This window comes from Centroberyx affinis, unplaced genomic scaffold, assembly GCF_046629955.1.
Source record: "Centroberyx affinis isolate AG114_WGS23_722 - 3 ecotype Tasmania unplaced genomic scaffold, CSIRO-AGI_Caff_v1 ptg002225l_1, whole genome shotgun sequence".
NCBI classification, from domain to species: domain Eukaryota; kingdom Metazoa; phylum Chordata; class Actinopteri; order Beryciformes; family Berycidae; genus Centroberyx; species Centroberyx affinis.
This window is the reverse complement of record NW_027280525.1, coordinates 227,250-245,910: the sequence shown is the minus strand read 5'-3', so window position 1 is coordinate 245,910 and position 18,661 is coordinate 227,250. Positions and strand designations below refer to the sequence as shown.

General features: G+C 42.2%; 1 protein-coding gene across 2 annotated transcripts in view; it reads right to left on the bottom strand.

Moving 5' to 3' along the window:
- adgrl2a (adhesion G protein-coupled receptor L2a) overlaps positions 1–18,661 on the bottom strand; it is a 95,103-nt gene that overhangs the window by 29,127 nt on the left and 47,315 nt on the right. The window contains exons 4-6 of one of the 2 annotated variants that reach the window (XM_071532628.1): positions 17,123–17,232; positions 11,564–11,575; positions 9,628–10,416 (exon numbers count right to left, since the gene is read on the bottom strand). In XM_071532628.1, coding sequence (XP_071388729.1) covers positions 9,628–10,416; positions 11,564–11,575; positions 17,123–17,232 — 911 coding nt within the window. The remainder of the gene's footprint in view (positions 1–9,627; positions 10,417–11,563; positions 11,576–17,122; positions 17,233–18,661) is intronic. The other variant, XM_071532627.1, reaches the window with a different exon arrangement.

The following is an 18,661-nucleotide window of genomic DNA, read 5'->3' as shown; positions in this document are numbered from 1 at the left end:
GGCTTTTGGGAAAGGGGAGGAGTAGGGGGGAAAGAATTGGATTTGCTGAGGCAATGTCTGTGTTGCAGGGGACAGCCACGCTGTGCTGATGTTGCTAATAATACAACATTATTGTTCTCAATATGCATAGTCATAGAATATAGCTGTACATTAAAGGGTCTCATTAAAAGGAATACAATGACAAAGGATATAAGTAAAAGGGATAAAATAATCCTGTTGGGGTTAGGGTTTTTCTTTTCATGTTTATGATGGAAACTAATCCGCTTTCCCTTATGAAAAATAGGCTAATACGAATGTAGGCTGTGCGTAAATGCTTCCCGGAGAGATTCATACATAAACAATGCAACCTCTCTGACCACTGCTACTCATGTGTGCAGAGTGTGTCAGTCCGTAATCCTGCCAGCAACACAATAATCTCATTACCTTCATGCCATAGCTTGGTTTAATTTAATCCAATGAAAGCTGGGAGGCATTAACCCATAGGTATTAAAATGGACGCTCCTGTCAGGCAGTCCCTGCTTTGCAGAGATGTCTAAGTGGATAAGTTTATAGGTAACCACTGCGAGGGATTGCTATTGATCCCTGGGTAGCGCTGTGGCAGCCTTCTCCATACCTTTTGCCACACAGGATGTGGATTGAATATTTCTGTCCGCTCTCTATTCTGCTAACATATGTCTGATACCGCTGAATTCCTTCTCTGTGCAATTTTCTTTTGATTATGACAAGAGAAGCCAATCCCACTTTCGGGCTATATAGTGAAACCAGGACAGGATCCTTGATTAATATGTCTCTCTAGCGCTCAGCCCAAGGGGAACCTTCAATTAGCTGTCATAGAGTGTGAGTGCGAGTAGAGATATCCTCCAAAGTACCACCAATAGTCGGGATGGACTTATTCATAACCTCTTTGTGTGATTCGACGCCCACACATTTTTCCACTTAAATATATCTCAGTGGCTCCGTTATTACCACTGGGGTTATAGGTCTGGGATTCACGATAGACAATGAGACGGGAATCCGGGAGGGGAAGAGAAGAAGAAGCAGCAAAGAAGTGGAGGAGGGGATGTTGAGTGTTGTCAGCGCTTTGTACGCACGCACGTAAGCATGCGAGCGCTCAGGAACACACAAAACACCCACGCTCACACACACACACACACACACACACACACACACACACACACACACACACACACACACAAACACGCAGCCCAGATGAGACTTCACTAGGCCTCAGTAGTCATGCCGGGGTGACAAATGAAAACTGACAGTGTGTGTGTCTTTTATATTATGCTTAATGGCTGCACTTTCAATAGGCACCGCATGGTTGTTCATCAGGGTAATGTTTCATACACATTATCAGGGGCTGTTTATCTTGCTAGGGAGGAAAAAGTGGGAAGGGAACATGCATTTTGCATTTGTTTCAGTTAATTTGCCACAGAAAAAAAGGTAAAAGAATTATTTGATCTCATCCGTCCCCTCCTCTATCCCCTGTTCTGTCATGGAATAATATCATGATTATGTGAAGCGGGGCTGCTGAGGAGATTTACCTCTTGCCTCACATTTTGCGGGAGCCTTACTTCCTTCCTAAGGTAAAAGAATCCTGGCTTTTATACGCTGTGAAATATGGCTCCCGGGTGGTAATCACCTCCTAATGGAAGAGCAATAGTAAAGTTAACAAGTCAATGGAACCCCAAACAATTAAAAGAATGTTTCTGCCTTCAGAAAGGAGCCAAGCTCAGCCTTTGTAAAGGGACCAAAAAAAGCAAGTGGAGGGAAAATAAAGGAAAAAAGCCATCTGCTTTCAAAAGTCATTCAGAGCAGAGTGTAGGTTTAATTGAAATAAGGTGTTGAGCTGTGAAAAAATAAAGTGTAAATTATTTCTTCTGCTAATGCTGCCACTAAAAAAATCTTTGTTGCCAACATGTATTTCACACTGATACAGCCTTGTTTCAGAGTTCATATGGAAAAGGAACTGTACTTGGGTATGAAATAGGCTGGTGATTTATAGTACATTTGCGATACATTTTGATATCTACCAATAATAACAGTAATATACAAGGGAAATTGGATTACATGTCTTTCACTCTGTGCTGCGCTTCTAGCTGTTGAATGGAACACAGCATATGATTGCTTGTGTATCAGCAGTAAATATGAAGAAAGCTGAGTGAAAATTCATATAATTCCCCATGAGTCATGTCCTTGTGAGTGTGTGTACAGTATGTGTCCGTGTCTGTGGGAACAAAACCTAATAGCTGGCTTATTTGTTATTTAGTGCTGTCTTCAATGTTTCTCTCTCTTTCTTCCCCACAATACACTGATACACACAGACACCGGCAGGCAGAGTGCACACACCCAGACACAAGCATAGACACGCTTATAAACACATGCACACATTCATACACACCCTCATACACAAAATGACACCAAAGTATAGAGAACAGACATAGCAGCTGCCAGACTACAGCCTGCTTTTTTTTCTGGCAGCTTTCTCTGTACTGTACGTGCCTCAAATTTCAAGCATTAACTCTAAGTGCGCCGAGCAGACGGATATTCGATGCCATGCACACAAGGGGGTGTCTATTTCAGAGGGGTTCACACACACACACACACACACACACACACACACACACACACACACACACAGATACACACAGATACACATCCAAAAAGGCACACATAATGGGAAAAGCACGCACGCATGCAGGCACACAAACAAAGAAAACACAAACACACACAATAATCAGGCCTGTGTGAAATAAATCTCCTCAAAGGCGTGTGTCAGAGACTGTTGGGGGACCATTGTGATGTCTGAGTAATAATTCTTTTAATACGCCTTGTTTCACAGTCAGACTGTAATCAAACAAGAGACTGTGGATCCCCTCGGCTATATGGCTCAGCCTAACCATAATCACAACCCCCCCCCACTTCCCCCACCACCACCCCTCTACTCTCTCTCTTATGTAAAACAACTCTCTGTGACATTCTGAAACATAACCCCGGGTTCGGTATTGCCCACATACTTGTATGCTGTCAGCAGAGATCAGTTGGCCACACTGCATATGGTAGTTCGACATCAGCGGTAAGAGATTCCTGGAGAAGTGGTAACTAGCAGCTTGGGAATATAAGAAAAGATCATCTTGAGGTGTTTTTTTGGATGAGGGGTGAAATGGTCTTCCGTGTACTGACAATAATTGGCCCTCTTGTCTTACGATGTACAGCGCTGGATGAGCTACAGAGAACGTGATCGGATTTCAGAGGAAACAGGTGACCCCCTGACCCCCTGTGCTGAATACCCTTTATTACCACCAGAGAGGACTGGGTGGTAGGTATTACTCCACAATGTAATATCAGAAACGTTGTGAACGAGACTGTAAATCTTCAACCTGGGATTTTCCGCCCTTTATCGCTCCAGTTAAATTCACCCCCCATATCGTAACTAAGAATGAGACCAGTGGGTTATGATGTCGACTGAATAACATGACGGCGTGTCATAAAAACTGAGATAAAAAAAAGAAAAAAAAAAGAAGCTACTCGGGAGGAATAAAGAGTGGAATCCAGCGTGGGGAGATAGCCCGGCAGTGAGGAAGAAAGCCATCAAGCAGGGAGAAGAAAATCAGTCATTGAATTAGCATGTCCCTCCCATCATCAGCACAGATTGGCGAGGTAATTAATTCCTTTATTGCAGATGCAGGGGAGAGACAGGCCTGCGAGACAAGGGGAATGGCGGTGCTGGTAGTGATCTGTGGTCTGAAGGAGGATGGGTGGGGGGGGAAGGAAGGCACTCACGCCTACGGGGATGAGCGCGCCCACCAGAAGTTTAAGGCTAGGTCACACTCGATGATTTTCAATCCTAAACTCGACTGGACTATCCCAACGGTCAGCGCAGATAATCCTGTCGTGTGAAGGGGTTCAAGACCGGAGACGGGGGGGGTGTCAAGATCTCTCGGCAACTCCAGGACCGGTTGGAGTCCGACAAGATTTTTTCCAGCATGTTTGATTTGGCCGGGTGCAGCGATCCAAGACTCACCAAGACTGAAATCGGAGAGTGACCCTGGCAACAGCCAATGAGAGTTAAGCTCAAGGGGGGGAAAAAAGGAGGATGAACCGGAAGAGAGGTCACTTTCAACAGCAGCTTCCACTCAAGTAGATAGTTTACGGTAGAGATTCCCTACTCCACTTGCCCAACTCTTGACAAAGTGTTATACGATTTTATTAGGAGTACATCGTATATAAAATGGCATAATATGGCAATAAGCCTGGATCAATTCACTTAAGTAGGCAATTACAAATTAAGTGAAATTAATCTTGTGCAAAATTGTTCATCAGTGTTATCCTTATAATTTCACTATACAGTGTAAACCGTAGCTTCTGTACCATGGAGCAAGAAACAATAGAACACCTATTTTGTATATTTATATTTACAGTAGGACAAATGGGAAAATGTTTTTGAATGACAGAATTGGGTAGTGTGTGATAATCTTCATGTGTGATGCCCATCTTGGTCCGGATGCGTAGTGTGAACAGCTTCCGGAAGGCATGGCAAGGATTTACTGAAAACCAGTCATTTAGTCTGAACTGCCCTCGTTGGGCAAGATGTGAGCAGTCTTGCAGTCTGACCTGGGCTTTAGCATGACTTCAGGAGGGAAGCTAGACAAATACATAAACTGACAAACATGCGTGCATGTACACGTGCACGCGCGCACACACACACACACACACACACACACACACACATATACACACAGATACACATGTATCTCAGCCAGATGGATGGCACAGCTCATGGAGAAACATGGAGGATGAGGACTAAGGCGAACCATAGGAGACAGCCTACGGACAGAAGGGGAGAGAGAGAGACAGAGAGAAAAAAAGACAAGCAGGGAGAGACAAAAAAGAGAGATACCATGACAGAAAGCAATAGAGAGACAATGGAAGAGAGAGAGAGAGAGAAAATAAGATGGAACCAGACAGAAACAGACAAAGGGAAAGAGAATATGACAGGACAGAAAAACAAAAACAAAAAGGGTGATTTTCCACATCAATACCCCCTCCTTTCACACCACCGTGTCCACTTCGGCAGCCGACAGGAGGGTGGGGGGTGTGTGTGGAGGGGGTGTTGGTGTTGTCAAGGCAAACAAACAAATTGGCCGTTTTTAACACATCCTGATCTCTGTTCCTGTACCACTGGTGAGCTTGTAGCAGACAGAAGCCTCTGCCATTTTACCATCCTGAGCACCTCACATGACTGTGGGGCCTTGTTGCTGATGTTCAAATCATCCTCCTTCTCTCTATCTCTCTCTTTTTCCTGTTTTCTCTCTAACTGTTGCCATGCACAAGCTGATTTCTATGCGAACGCTGCAGAAGAAAGGAATGAATCATAGTGGTGCTTATTAGAGGGCTGTAAATTCATCTGACTATAAGAGGTGCGCTCTCCGGGGCGGCTGCTAATGCATATAACTCACTAGCATCTGCAACAGCTGAGCATTTTTGCATTGTAAAGCACTTTCATAATACACAAACTACGGGGCATTGTTCTGACCACATGCGGAGACTTGTAAGCTAATTGGCAAGTCGCGTCAGCGCGGCATACCTTATAATTTCAAACAAATTGGGTCATTCTCTTCCTTACGATCCCCACTAATTTGAGGGTGCGGCAAAGATTGAAACCGTATGCAAATGTATTGACATTTGAACAATTAAAGAGGTGGTCTTGATTTGTGTGGGTGTTAACTGCAGCGCCGGGGGCTTTTAACGGAAGTGATTCAGAATCTAATTTTGCGACGAGGGATAACTAAAAGCTTTCCCAAGCTCACCTGTGTCCCATTGAGGTGGTGAATGGGGTCTGTTTGTGAATCTTTGTGTAAAAAAAAATTTGCTTTTATATGCTTACTCAGTGGTTTGAGGCCACATATCAGAGCTTGGCATGAATAAACGGGCCATAGAAATGGTTGTATAATGAGTTTTCAGGGGGAATGTCTCATTTAAATCAATTTAATCATCACACTTACAAGATGCGACAGAGGAATATGTCTTTTTATGAGCTCCTATATGCAAGAATGAAAACAGGCATGGAGCCATGGGTAGATGAGTGGATTATAGCTTTTTGTGAGAGAAGGATGGTCTTATTGGTCAAAGCCAAGAGAGGGACTTACTGACCCATTTAACGTCCACGTCCAGTGGAGCAGCTTGTTGGATGTGACCCCATCCACTCCCCCGTAATCCTACAGGAGCTGATCTTGCCTTGACATGACCAATGTTATTGGACTTGACAAGAACCCAACTGTCTGCCACGCAGGGTCCCAACATCAATTTGATGTGATTGCGTTCCATGACGGAGCAAATCATGTGACAGAGTTGTTTGAGCGCTTAGAAGATACGAAAAAAAACAAAAAAAAACGAATGAAGGAAGTGCAGTGTGGTGTATGCATGTGTGTGTGAATGCCACTTTAATTCACTTTTAACATCTCAAGCATTGTAACTGCCATTGTTAATGCAGTAGGAGTTTAACTATTGTTTTGGACATTTCTTGTGCATATGTGCCAGGTTGTAATATATAGTCCTCAATAAACGCCAGCCTCTGCTCTGTGCTTCACTACTACTGGTCATCACTTCACCTCCACTCTTCTCCCTCCTGGCTCCCCAATGATTGAAACCAGGTCCCACTCCAGTTAGTCTCTCCTTCTTTTGTGAACCTGAAAACTCAAATTTTCAAGAAGTACATCACCACCCCCTCTTCCCACTGAATTATAATCCTCATCTCCCATATCATCCTCCTCTATGTGCTTTGCTACATTCTTGAAGAAAAACAATTTTCTACCTTCTCTGCTCAGCACACATTTCCTTACCTTGCACTTCTATATCAAACATGATCATTAGGGTCACAGGAATATTTTTTAATATAATAATTAGGGCATGATGGCTCTAACCCTTGTTCTCTTTGTTGGTTAAGCTTCTACTACTGTTGGAGTCGTTATAAACTGTGCTGGATAAGAGCATTGGCAAAATGAATAAAATGTAAAAGTGTGAGGTTTACATTGGTGTTAGGGCAGGGATAGGCAACCATGTGTCACGGAAGGCAGGCAATCTGTAGATTTTCATTCCAACCAAACACTACACCAGGTGATTCCACTGATTAACACACCTTCAACCAGAGAGCAGGAACTAATCAGTGAAATCAGCTGCTGTAGCGTTTGGTTGAAAGGAAACCCTGCAGACTCTTGGCCCTTCATGGAACCCATGCCTGTGTTAGAGACTTAAAGATTAGAGGTCTTTGGAAAAAAATGGTCAAACAAGTACAATTGTATCCAGTCATTAATAATTATCCTGCTTTCTGCATGATTAAATGGTCTTTAAATATGCTGAATCCTGTTTTAATCCTATATAAATAAATAAAAGAGCACAGCCATGTGCATGTTTGTGTGGCAATGTAAGCTAAGCTTATGTGCTTGTGATGGCTTATGATTTTCTTTTTCAGACAGGTACTGCACGAAGCAGATATTATACCTTAAACTTTAACTCCACAAAAACATTCTGAGAGCTTATTTCAGTACCTAGTGAAGCAAGTGCCGGCCATTCTGAAACGAGCAATCAAGATATCTCAGGGAGGGCGTCCAGTGACAGCCAGAAAAAAGTGCCATCATTTATGTGTCAACATCAGCCATGTGGGAGGACAAGTTTATTGACATCTTGATGATCATCCTGGACCATTCTCCCTTGCACTCATCGACTGCAACTCAACACACATTAGTCAGTAGCAGGGCCAGGCCCATGTCTCATTTGTCAAGGAGAGAGACCTGCATCCTCCTTGATGTTAGTATAAAGATCCCTGAATACAGCAGCCCTAAGGCACAAGTATGTGTCGTATACTGTACGTTTGGCCAAATGTTTAACTGTAACCGACTTCATTCTGATGCTTCTGACATTCAACTATGTCTGTGGGGGAAACATTTCTCTCTCTCACACACACACACACAACTAAGTGGAACGTAGTCTTATTTCAGGGAGCATCCTTTTAAAGCCTCTGATTTCTCTATTGGTAATGGGTGTCCATTCAGCAAATGAATAAATCAATTGAGCGTGCAGCCCGTCTGTGCACAACATATTCAAAGAATCTATAACTGTTAGGATGAAAACAGCGGCTGGGACTCAGTGTTTAGGCACGAGCAGTATACTGTATATAAACACATAATGGTATGTAAAAACATGTTTCGATACTGCTCAGATTTGATAATGAGAAAGGTGAATGGGTGAGCGCTTTTACAGCAGCTGTCTGTAACAACGTCAGATACTACTCAAATTCAGCTAATTATGAACTCTTTGTGTCTGAGTATGTGATAATGAAATTGTTATTGGAAATGAGGAAAAGAGGGAAACCCATTTTCGCTGCGGCATATCCCACAACTGCCATTTACTTGTAATATGCAAATATTTAATACAAAAAAAAAAAAAAAACCTAATACCTTTCTTATTGGCAGTGGAGAAACTTCAAACATGTTACTCATGGTCAGGAAAAAAATAAAAAAGCATGAATTTTTTTATCTTGTTCCCCTTGATTGCTGCAGTTCTACTCAGTACACCCTCTGCATATTAATTCCAAAAGAGGTCTGCTTTCAAACTTGGACTAAGTTCCAGTTACAGGAAAGCTCGCCTTGGTTTGGCTGGAGTGACACTGTTCCAATGGCTGAACCCAATTTAGCCGCCACAAGTCCTATCAATACAAAAGTGGACATTAATAAATATTGAGCTCTTGGATAATCTGTGGAAAAGTTGCTTGACCTCCGTAGCTCATCACTGACTGTGCCGGGCATTACGTGGACTTAGGACTCTGGATGTGGAGGGGATTAGTATAATTACAGCTATTATATTCTCAATGTAAAGACTATCGCAGGCCTAGGCTAGCCTCGTCTCGGCTCTTGACAGCTAAATTAAAAACACGGTTGGCTGACGTGACCCCGGATGATTGATCCTCCTGCCGTGTGTCTACACCGCTCCTCCTTGCTTAGGCCGGGCCTTGACTCCTTACACTCCGCCTACAGAGTGTGAAGTGTTTTTTTAACAGCCGATGGTAGATTTGGAGGTTCGGCATCACTGGGGGAATGATCTATCCTTGCTCCAGGCCAGACTTTGTACCTGTCCGGGCATGCATGGCTCCAGAGGTGAGACTATGTATCTCTCTCTCTCTCTCTCTCTCTCTCTCTCTTTCTCTCTCTCTCTCTCTCTCTCTCTCTCCCCTCTGCCTGTCTTGCTCTCTCTGAAAAAGGGATATGCTAGCAGGGCTCCCTTGGGCCTTAGCACTGGGGACTCAGGGAACGCCCGGATGGTAAACCTCCCCAAATCCCCCAGATACTGATCCCTTATGATATGGTAACTGGCTTCGAGGTGTTGTTTACCACCGAGCTCCACTCACTTCACCCCCGAGATGCACTCCTACACTCCAAAGCTTCCGTAACATATCTAGCACATATTAGATTCTAAATTAAAAATCAGTCAGCTGTGACACTTGACACACAGATGGGGGAATGCCAAAGGAATAGCAAAGCGCACTTAACAGCAACTAAAATCACGATTTCAAAAATGCCATTTGACATTATTGTGTGCAGAAGAGGTGAGTGGGGGTTGGATTCTTACCACGATATGGCCCGAACTCCAGATTGTATCTCAGGATGTAAAAATTATTCCACACATAGAGCTGGTTATCTCGCGGATTGTAATCCACAGCTGCAATGTACTGGTACTGGTTGGGAAAGTGGATATCCACGTATTCCCCACGGTTCTGTTTGGTGTTGTAAATGTAATCGATCAGGCTCTTGCTGACCTCGCTCTCGTTGTCTTCGTAGGTGGAGCGGACGACGTAGAGTACTCCACAAACCATGAAGGCATTGGAGGCTGAGCGCTTGTCGTAGGCCGTCTCCCAGGTGGCCTCGAAGCGCAGCGTGTAAGGGTTCAACTGGCTGATGACCATCATGCCGTTGTTCTGCTCGGTGGCGTAGATCACCCACAGCCCGTTCTCATCCACCGCCAGGTCAATGTCCGTTTTGCCGCCCCACTTGTACGGCGACGTGTCGTGGTAGTTGGCATTATTGATGATGGCCTCGCCGCTTTTGATTCGAGTCCGCAGGTCAAACTTCACAATATTGCGGGTACGCTCCTTGTTGAAAAACACGGCCCCGTCATACACCACAAATCCAGTCCCGTCCACCCGGTGGGGCAGCTTGTAGGTGATGGTTTGCCGGGCGTTTTGGAAGTCGTCCAGGGAAGAATACTCAATGAGAGTGTCTGTCCTATAAGGAGTCCAGGGCATGAAGTAGATTTTGTCGCCGGCTTGCAGCGGGTCTTTGCACCAGGCGCCAGCTTGTTGCTCCGCTTCAAAGAGAAAGGAAGGATCTCCGACCGCTTTCAGAGTCCCGGGACAAACAAAAACTAGTGATGGGGGAAGAGTAGAATAAGAAACAGACAGAGGTTAACATGTTAAAAACAAAACAATGCTAAACAACATTTAATGTCAATATAAACTCTAGTGTCTTCGTTTTGTTTTACGGGTTGTCCAAGAAGAGTGGGGACAGACACACATTAAAGAGTGGCCAAAAGACGACTAACAGCTATAGCCAATGTTCACAAGCAGTATAGGGAGTTTGGTTTTGTGCATAGAAAGAAAAAAAGGAATAGGAAAGTTGTTAAGCATAATGTTTAAATATATAAGATAGTCTGAAACAAAAAGAAGCTTTGCCTCATAGACATTTACTGTTGGGAATAGAACACAAATGAGGGGAAAATAGAACAGAAACAGAACTTAAAGAAACAATTGGTCCTGTAAACAAAAAAAAGCAGCCAACTAAAGTCACTTGGCAACAGACGGGAGAGGTTATGAGAGAGCAGGAGTCAGCAGAGTCTGCAAAATGTTCGTGTGAACTTAGATGTGTCTCGGTTACACCACCTTTTCTACAATATATACCTGAGAGGCTTGTCATTACGAAGTGGTGCAAATGTCACGACCGTTAAAATTTAAACAACTTTCAGTAAGGGTCTCTTGAGGTGTTTTGGTTGTTGCGCTGAGGCATAGGAGGCATAGGAGGCATAAGAATCAACAGAGAAAAGAGCAGCAAGTGGTCAGGTGAGAATAATGGGGAGGAGAAGAGGGAGAAAGAGGAGGAGGGGGGGGGGGGGGGGGGCTCAGAGAGAAAAGGGACAGTAGGAAGCAACAGCTTGAAAAAAGGGCCCAGAAACACTGTTACCATGGCATGCTATGGAGAAGGGTTTGGAAGCCAGGCAATATGAGATTCTGCTGAGTAACAAAAGCACCCAGGGAGTATGAGGAGAGAAAGCCCCTATGGACTGCAGCCAATACGCCCCCATTTACATCTTTTGGCTGCTTGTGTGCTATCATTTCTTTTATGATCAGTCTCACTCCCCTTGTTGCACTATACTGGCTGTTAACATTACAGTTGGGGGATTCTGCAGATAATGCCTGCTATGGGTTTACTAGGGGCCACCGTGGGAAGATAGGTAAAGTTTACAACCAGATGCCACAAAACAAGGAGCTAGGGTTTGGATCGTGTCTGTTATTTACCTTTTTGCTCCACTTCTATTTTAAGCGTTGGAAGAGAGAATGAAAGGGGTGCAAGGGGAAAAAAAGAGATTAATATGAATTAACTGTCATCGCTATGATTACATATGCAGAAACATGCTATGATTCACGGCCAAACACGGGAAGACCTATTCAGAAAAAATGAGAGTTGAGAGAAAGATGACACACAGTCGTCAAGCTCCTGTCTCAGAAAAAGGAGCTTGGTTAGAACATCAAGAATAGTCTGATTGATCATGTTCAGGATCATGACCAATTGTCATGCTTGGTTTATAGCAGGGTGGTTGATTTTTTTTTTTTTTGGCACCACTTGACAGACTGCCAACTGACTGTGAGCATGTAATATCACTGATGGCAAAGCATCAATCAGGTTTAGTTTTTGACATTCACAGGTAAAAAAAAAAAAGCTTTCATTTTAGTTTGTCGCATAGACAAGTAATACTGGGATTGACTGACTGGATATGACAGTCAGGTCAGGAGTGTAGTCTCCAATATTAACTGAACTTTTTGGCTAAAATCATGGAAAAATGATTCATAATGAAGACATTTTCCGAGACTCAAAGCCATTGTGGCCCCACCCCATAGTTACAGTAGTATAGTATCATTTTATTGCTTCATTCCATTGATGTATGATAATCATGATTTCACTTTACATAACGTTGGTTTTGTTGTAAAGCAGAAACACATGACATTAAAGTTGTGATCTCTGCATATCCACCCACTGCCATAAACCAAGCCTAACTCCAGGATAAAGACAGGTTCCATTTTCATTTTTTGATGACAGTTAAATATATCTGTAGATACTCCTTTGCTTTATCTTCAAAGGGGATCTTAATCCAATAAAGAAGCAATTTTACCATTCTGGGCATGGTTTCCCAGAAGTATCTGGGCATTATCTTACAATGGAACAAACATGTTCTTAGCTTCCAACAGAGACTTAAGGGAAACTGGACCCTGGTCACTGGGGTATATAATAAAAATACACCAAATCTGCTTTGAGTAACACTGATAATGAATAGCACAAACTCACAAAATATCACTTTTGGGTTAATCATCAATGTAACATTTGCTTGTTAGCTAAAAAAAAAAAGACTGTTAACTAAGATAAACAATTTACAGACACCAAACTTACTATAAGTGAAAAATAAATTAATTACACAATGTATAAAACTAACCCAATTTGGCTATCAACTATTCCTCTTAGATTAATAATCAGTGTAATTCCTGACTAATACCTACACACTTGACTGTTTTATACTGTACACTTGTACTGTTTATTCACCATTTGAGAACATCAAGCCACATGTGCATAGGAAAAAAAAAAATATATATATATATATATGTATATATACTGTATGTGTTGTGTATTTTCTCTGTGCTCATCAAGGAAGCAGGTAACCAGTCCAACTCACGGTAGCAAAATAAAATCAAGAGGCTTGTGTGCACTCACTGTTGAAACATGGTTCCAGTTCCAGAGTAAACACTACTTGATTTGTTGCGTAATTCTGTGGTTTCCAATGATAGTCCTCTATAAAAACTTTCTTTTTTCTTACCCTACAAGGGCATATTTAAACAAGGCCCTCTGAAAGCAAACATGCTAAGAAGTATTGCCCAGTCCATCTATTTGAAGAAAGCATCTTAATGAGTGATTTAACAGAACACACCACAAAAAAACTCCACTGTCTATACTTGTTACCAGAGCATGTAATGAAAGTGCCTGCTGCTTATTTTAACTGCAACAAGTACACAATAACCATTTAGCATAATCTAATTCAGCAGCAAAAGAAAAGTTTTCCTAACACTGACAATTTCAAGAAAACATTTAACAAATGCAGTCCAGAGATTAAAACTTTACAAAGAAACAATACGTTCTCAAGAAAAGGCATGCTCAGGTCAGTCTGAAGGAGAGTGAAAGCAGGAGAAACTACACAAATTGAGCAGGATCGGTGTATGAATGCACGCCACTCTGCAGAAGAGACTTGAGTGCGCTGTAGCTACCTAAGAGATCAAACACTGAGAAGAAGTAAACAAATTGACAACAGTTGACTTCTCAGACGCTGCCCCAGCCAGATAAAAGAGAAGACGAGAGAGGGGGGGAGAGATAGATGGAGAGGAGGAAATCTGGAAAGAAAACGAGAACACATGATGGAAGACCTGATGAGGTTAGTATAAATGTAGATAGAAAAAAAAATAAGAGCAATCATTGTGATCAGAAACCGGTCAGTGGATGAAGAGAATGAGTCAGATAGCCGAAGAGGTTTCCTGCAGATTGCACAGGGGAAGGGAAGAGAGTCAGTCACTTTTGAAATAGCAGCATTGAAACAAATATGAGAGACATCCCCCCCCTCCCCCCCACCCCCAAACCTGAAACTATCTCCACCAGACATTACAGACATTCAAGGGATTTAGCAGTGGAGGACTTCCTGTTTTGCTCAGGCTGTTTTCCTCACATGAACTATTAATAATCGTATGTTCCATCTTAATCCACTCTGTTCTGTACCTTTACTTTAATAAACAACAAAGCCTTTGCCTCTCAGAGTCCCAGGCTCCTTTGAATTGCATGTAATGTACTTTGGGAGTGACTAGACTGGCAAACTGTCTGTATCCCCTAGGCTAAGACGTCTGCTGTCCACTGCAGACTCAATTAGTAGCTCCAGCATTATTTAAACGGCAGAAATCAAATCAGAACATAATATAAACTGCAATACATAAGGGAAAATAATGCAAACTACAAAATATACCAAAGGGGACCCAAAACGCATGCTGTCAATCCTGAAGTTACATTGGATATTTTTTATATGTGACTATTTTTTGACCATGTAAGTGACAGAAGATAATTATGTAAGCTGAATGAACAACAGATCTACAGATCAACAGGATACAGCAGAGATAGCAGGCGATGACTAAATTAGCACTGATGGCTTTGGAAGACTGTTTCTACCTACTGGTATGCCTTTGCATTTTTACAATGTGGCATAGCAACAGCGACGTTTTTCTCTTTTTTTTTTCAGCATTTCAATGTAGCTTGCAAAGAGCAGTCTTAATGAAGAAACGTCTTAGCTTTTATGTCGCCTGTTTCAAGCAATTACTAGAGCCAGTTCAGAGGGTGATTCAATGCCAGGTGAAGGCAAAATTTACATCCTCGGCTGGAACATGGAGATAATGTTGCTAATGAGGGCAGTTCTTCACATGAACCAAATTATGAAACCAAAAGGATGAAAATGGTGTAAATGAAGGCAGCTTGTTGCGGAGGCTACTTGGAGAGAACTGGTGGATCCAAGATAGCTTGTCTGATTTAAAGACTTCAGTGAATGAATTACACACCATATTACATTCAGTCGGTGGTAAAGGTAAAAACAATTGTTTATTACATTCTGAGCTGCCAGTTTTATTTTACAGAGAGACTTTGAGGAGCGACTCTGTTACTTTGGTCAAAAATGAGGACACTCTGTCTGCAGTGCAGTCGTTGATCAGCTTAATGGGGATTTAATACGTTGTCTTGCAAAACAACTTCTCAAGGCTTGTATCCCAGCAAATCCAGGGGATCCTAAGCTTTTGAACTGCTGCAATGTTTTTAATCACCAAATCTTGATATTCAGCATATGATCTATCCCTTCTGAAAACTGTAGTAAGATCTTTGCTCTGGTGCAAAAGCTGTGTAAATCTTGCCTCATGATGGCAACTCTCTGTATTAGTCTGACTCTACCAAATGATCGGATCGTATTTGATATCTTAAAAAAAAAGGGGTTTTGTCACTGGGGGTATATGGATGTTTTTTTTAGGAGAGGAGACAAAGGATTGGTAAGGGGAACGAAACAAAACACGGCACTTGCCCAAACATCACAGTCTACAACAGCTGGTTGGGCTTGAGTGGGAAAGGCTGGACTGGATTACACTGGACTGGATTGGACTGAACTGGACTTGATCAGACTGGGGGAACACTAAGCACTTACCAGGACAGTTGCGATAGGACACATTCTGTGTTCTTGGTCCTATTCTGGTTGGGCATGGACCTTGAGAAGCAAAAAGATGGGGCTACAGACATGCATGTTTCAAACTGCTTAGAGTGAAGTGAGGATCTGCTAGGAGTTCTGCATGAGATAAACATTGCCAGGAGTCAGAGTCCTTGGGCAGTGGGTTATTTTCGACCACATTCAAGCAGGCTTGACTGTTCCCTTGGTGCAAGAAGGAGGCAAAAGCCAATCATAACAGTAGGTGGACATGAGTGCATCTTGAGGCTAATCCTACCATTAAGGCTTGAGGTAACGCAGCAAGATGTAGGATCGATAGTTCACTTAACTATGAGGCAAGTTCAGAAAAACAAAACCAGATGGGCATTTATGATAAAAGTGAGTGGATTTGGCTATGCTTAGTAAGGCTGACTGAAATACTCATTATCGCTTATTCCATTATTAATTACAGGTCCTCAAAGCCTCAGAGAGGTTAACCTTTAAGATGTAATGAGGTTCACCACCTAATGATGATCACTCATGTATTCTGATTCAACACTAAGGGGAACAGCTTGGACAGGCATGCTGGTGCTGAGAAACATAAGGGGGATGTTTTAAATATGAAAAGTACTATAGGTTGAAGGTGCAGGATTCATACCACGTTATTAGGTTGAGTTTCCTGCCAATGTAAAACTAAAGTACATGTAAAGGCATCTGTGTACCAAATACGTATTTGGATCTGCTAGAGCTGTCAATTACTATCTTCCCATCACTCCCACTCTAATCATTTCAGTTCCACCTGATTAGTGATTCTGGCAATTCATCTAATTCTTGGTCATTAATCAGTTTGCAAAGGTTAGATGGGAGTATTTGCTCCACAAATTGCAAATGAACATGGGAGCTTAAAGGACAAAGGGGAATTTTAATGCAAAGGGCAATCTAAAGATTGTTTGGGAGCTGAATGGCAATGAATATTTTAGCATCCAAGGAGCAGACAAAATGTTAACACTATCTCATTCTATGAAATATTACCTTGTTGACTTATGAGAGGAGCCATTCTGTTCTGTTACATAATGGAACATCTGTTAACATATTTCAACACCTGTTGTACCGAATGTATATTGAGCCATTAAGATGAGCTGTGTTTTCGCCTGATAGATTTCGCCCTCATCGACAGTCAGCGTGACTTCCCCTATCCTCCCTCTGTTCTGCTAGCTCATAACCTGGCTCGTCAACGTCCGCTGGAAACACGGCGAGCACATCAATAATAAAGGCAGTACAGAAGAGGACCAAAGGTTTTTACAGGTCATATTTCATGAAAAGTTCATGGAGTGACAGAGATGGAAGGAGAGACAGAGGAGAAAGGTGTTGGAAGGTGCTGGAGACTAAGAGAGAAGACAGTCTGGACAACGGAGGAGGAAGGGGTCGGGCGAGAGGTGAAGACAGAGAAGAAAAAGAGGAGGAGAGAGAGAGAGAGAGAGAGAGAGAGAGAGAGAGAGAGATTGTGAGCAGGGTAGGAGAGCGAAAGCCAGACGAAGGGTGGATGACAAGGAGGACGAAAGATTTCAATTCATGACAGAAGGTTCATACTTACTGTAGGGCACACACTCATACTGGACCTCCAGGTACTTGTAGGTCCCTGGGCAGGGGTCGGGGAAGACGTCCGAACCCGTGATCACAATGCACTGGGTCCGATTGTTGCACCTGTGAGAAAAAAAACAAAAAAACAGAAACAAGCAACGTTGAGTCTCGGAAATCCTTGCTAGTGTTTTCCTCAAGTGCATTCCGACAAACACAAATAACACAAGAGAAAGTAACGGAAATTGCTGAAATTAATTAAATGCAAAAATGGTGAAACACTGTACACAAGCAGAACATTGTCGCTTCAAAAACCCAAAAAAACAACATCCTTCATTCTTCACATTGCAGCTGGGAAATACTTAAATTCCTCAACAATAAACTTTATAGAATTACACTGCACAAAGCATGCTGAATTACGTTACTGCATAGCAATGCCATTTAGTCTGTTGATAATGTCAATGCCAAGCCATTGGTTTTCATTCAAGGCTTGTCTACTGGGTCTTTAGCTATGGTATAAAAGAGGTTCTTTGTGTCTTTTTCAAATGCCTTATCGCTCTATAATAGATAGATAATCAAAGTGGCTGTATATAGGCCAATGAAAGAATCCAACAGAGCTCTGTAGCGTTTTGCTCTTGCTCCAGCAGTTGCTCCAGCAACTGGCCAACACTGTAATACATTTATTTCCTATTTTCTCTTGTGTTCGTCTGAAATTATTAACACCCACCAAGCGCCAGATGCCAGTAAAAATTGTCTTTGGTGGCTAAATCAATAAGGGACACCCGCCACGCTGGCCACTAACTTTGTGAGACGATAACATTTGACTGCCTTGGTTATACACAGTTTTTGGTTTTTGCCTGCTCTCAAAGTTAAACTTTTTCCCTGTTGGCCATTGTACGCTCTCTCTGACCGTGAGCCAGCCAAATCAAAGGAATACAATGGCTCCATATCAAACAGGGTCCTAATTAGCTCCTGTTTGTTTGTGTGTGCGTGTGTGTGTGTGTGTGTGTGTGTGTGTGTGTGCACGTGCTCTCTTGAAATTTTAATTCTGTTGCACTTCATAAGGAATTACCAACTTGAGAGTTTATATGATTCTATATACAAAATAGCACTGAAAACAGGCAGGGTGACATATTTCTACAAAGAATGTACAAAAGTCAAAAGTTTGGACACACCTGATTGAATGTTTTTCCATTATCTTAAAGCCATTTTGATCTAAGGGCTTATGATTAAATGCTTGAAATTTGTTTCTTAGATAAATATAAATAGTGAAGTTAATCCTATGTATGAATTTCTTTCCAAAGCCTTTGCCTTTCCATCAAGGCAAAGGGCGGCTGCTTTAAAGAATCTAAAATATAAGATAGTTTTGATTTGTTTAACACTTTTTTGGTCACTGCATCATGTCCATGTTATTTTATAGTTTTGATGTCTTTACTATATATATATACTTTATATATACTAAATGTGAACAATTTTACATTTTACATATGTCCAAACGTTTGACTGGTAGTTTATATATGAACTATAGTGGCTGGGAAAAAAATATCCATGGCAG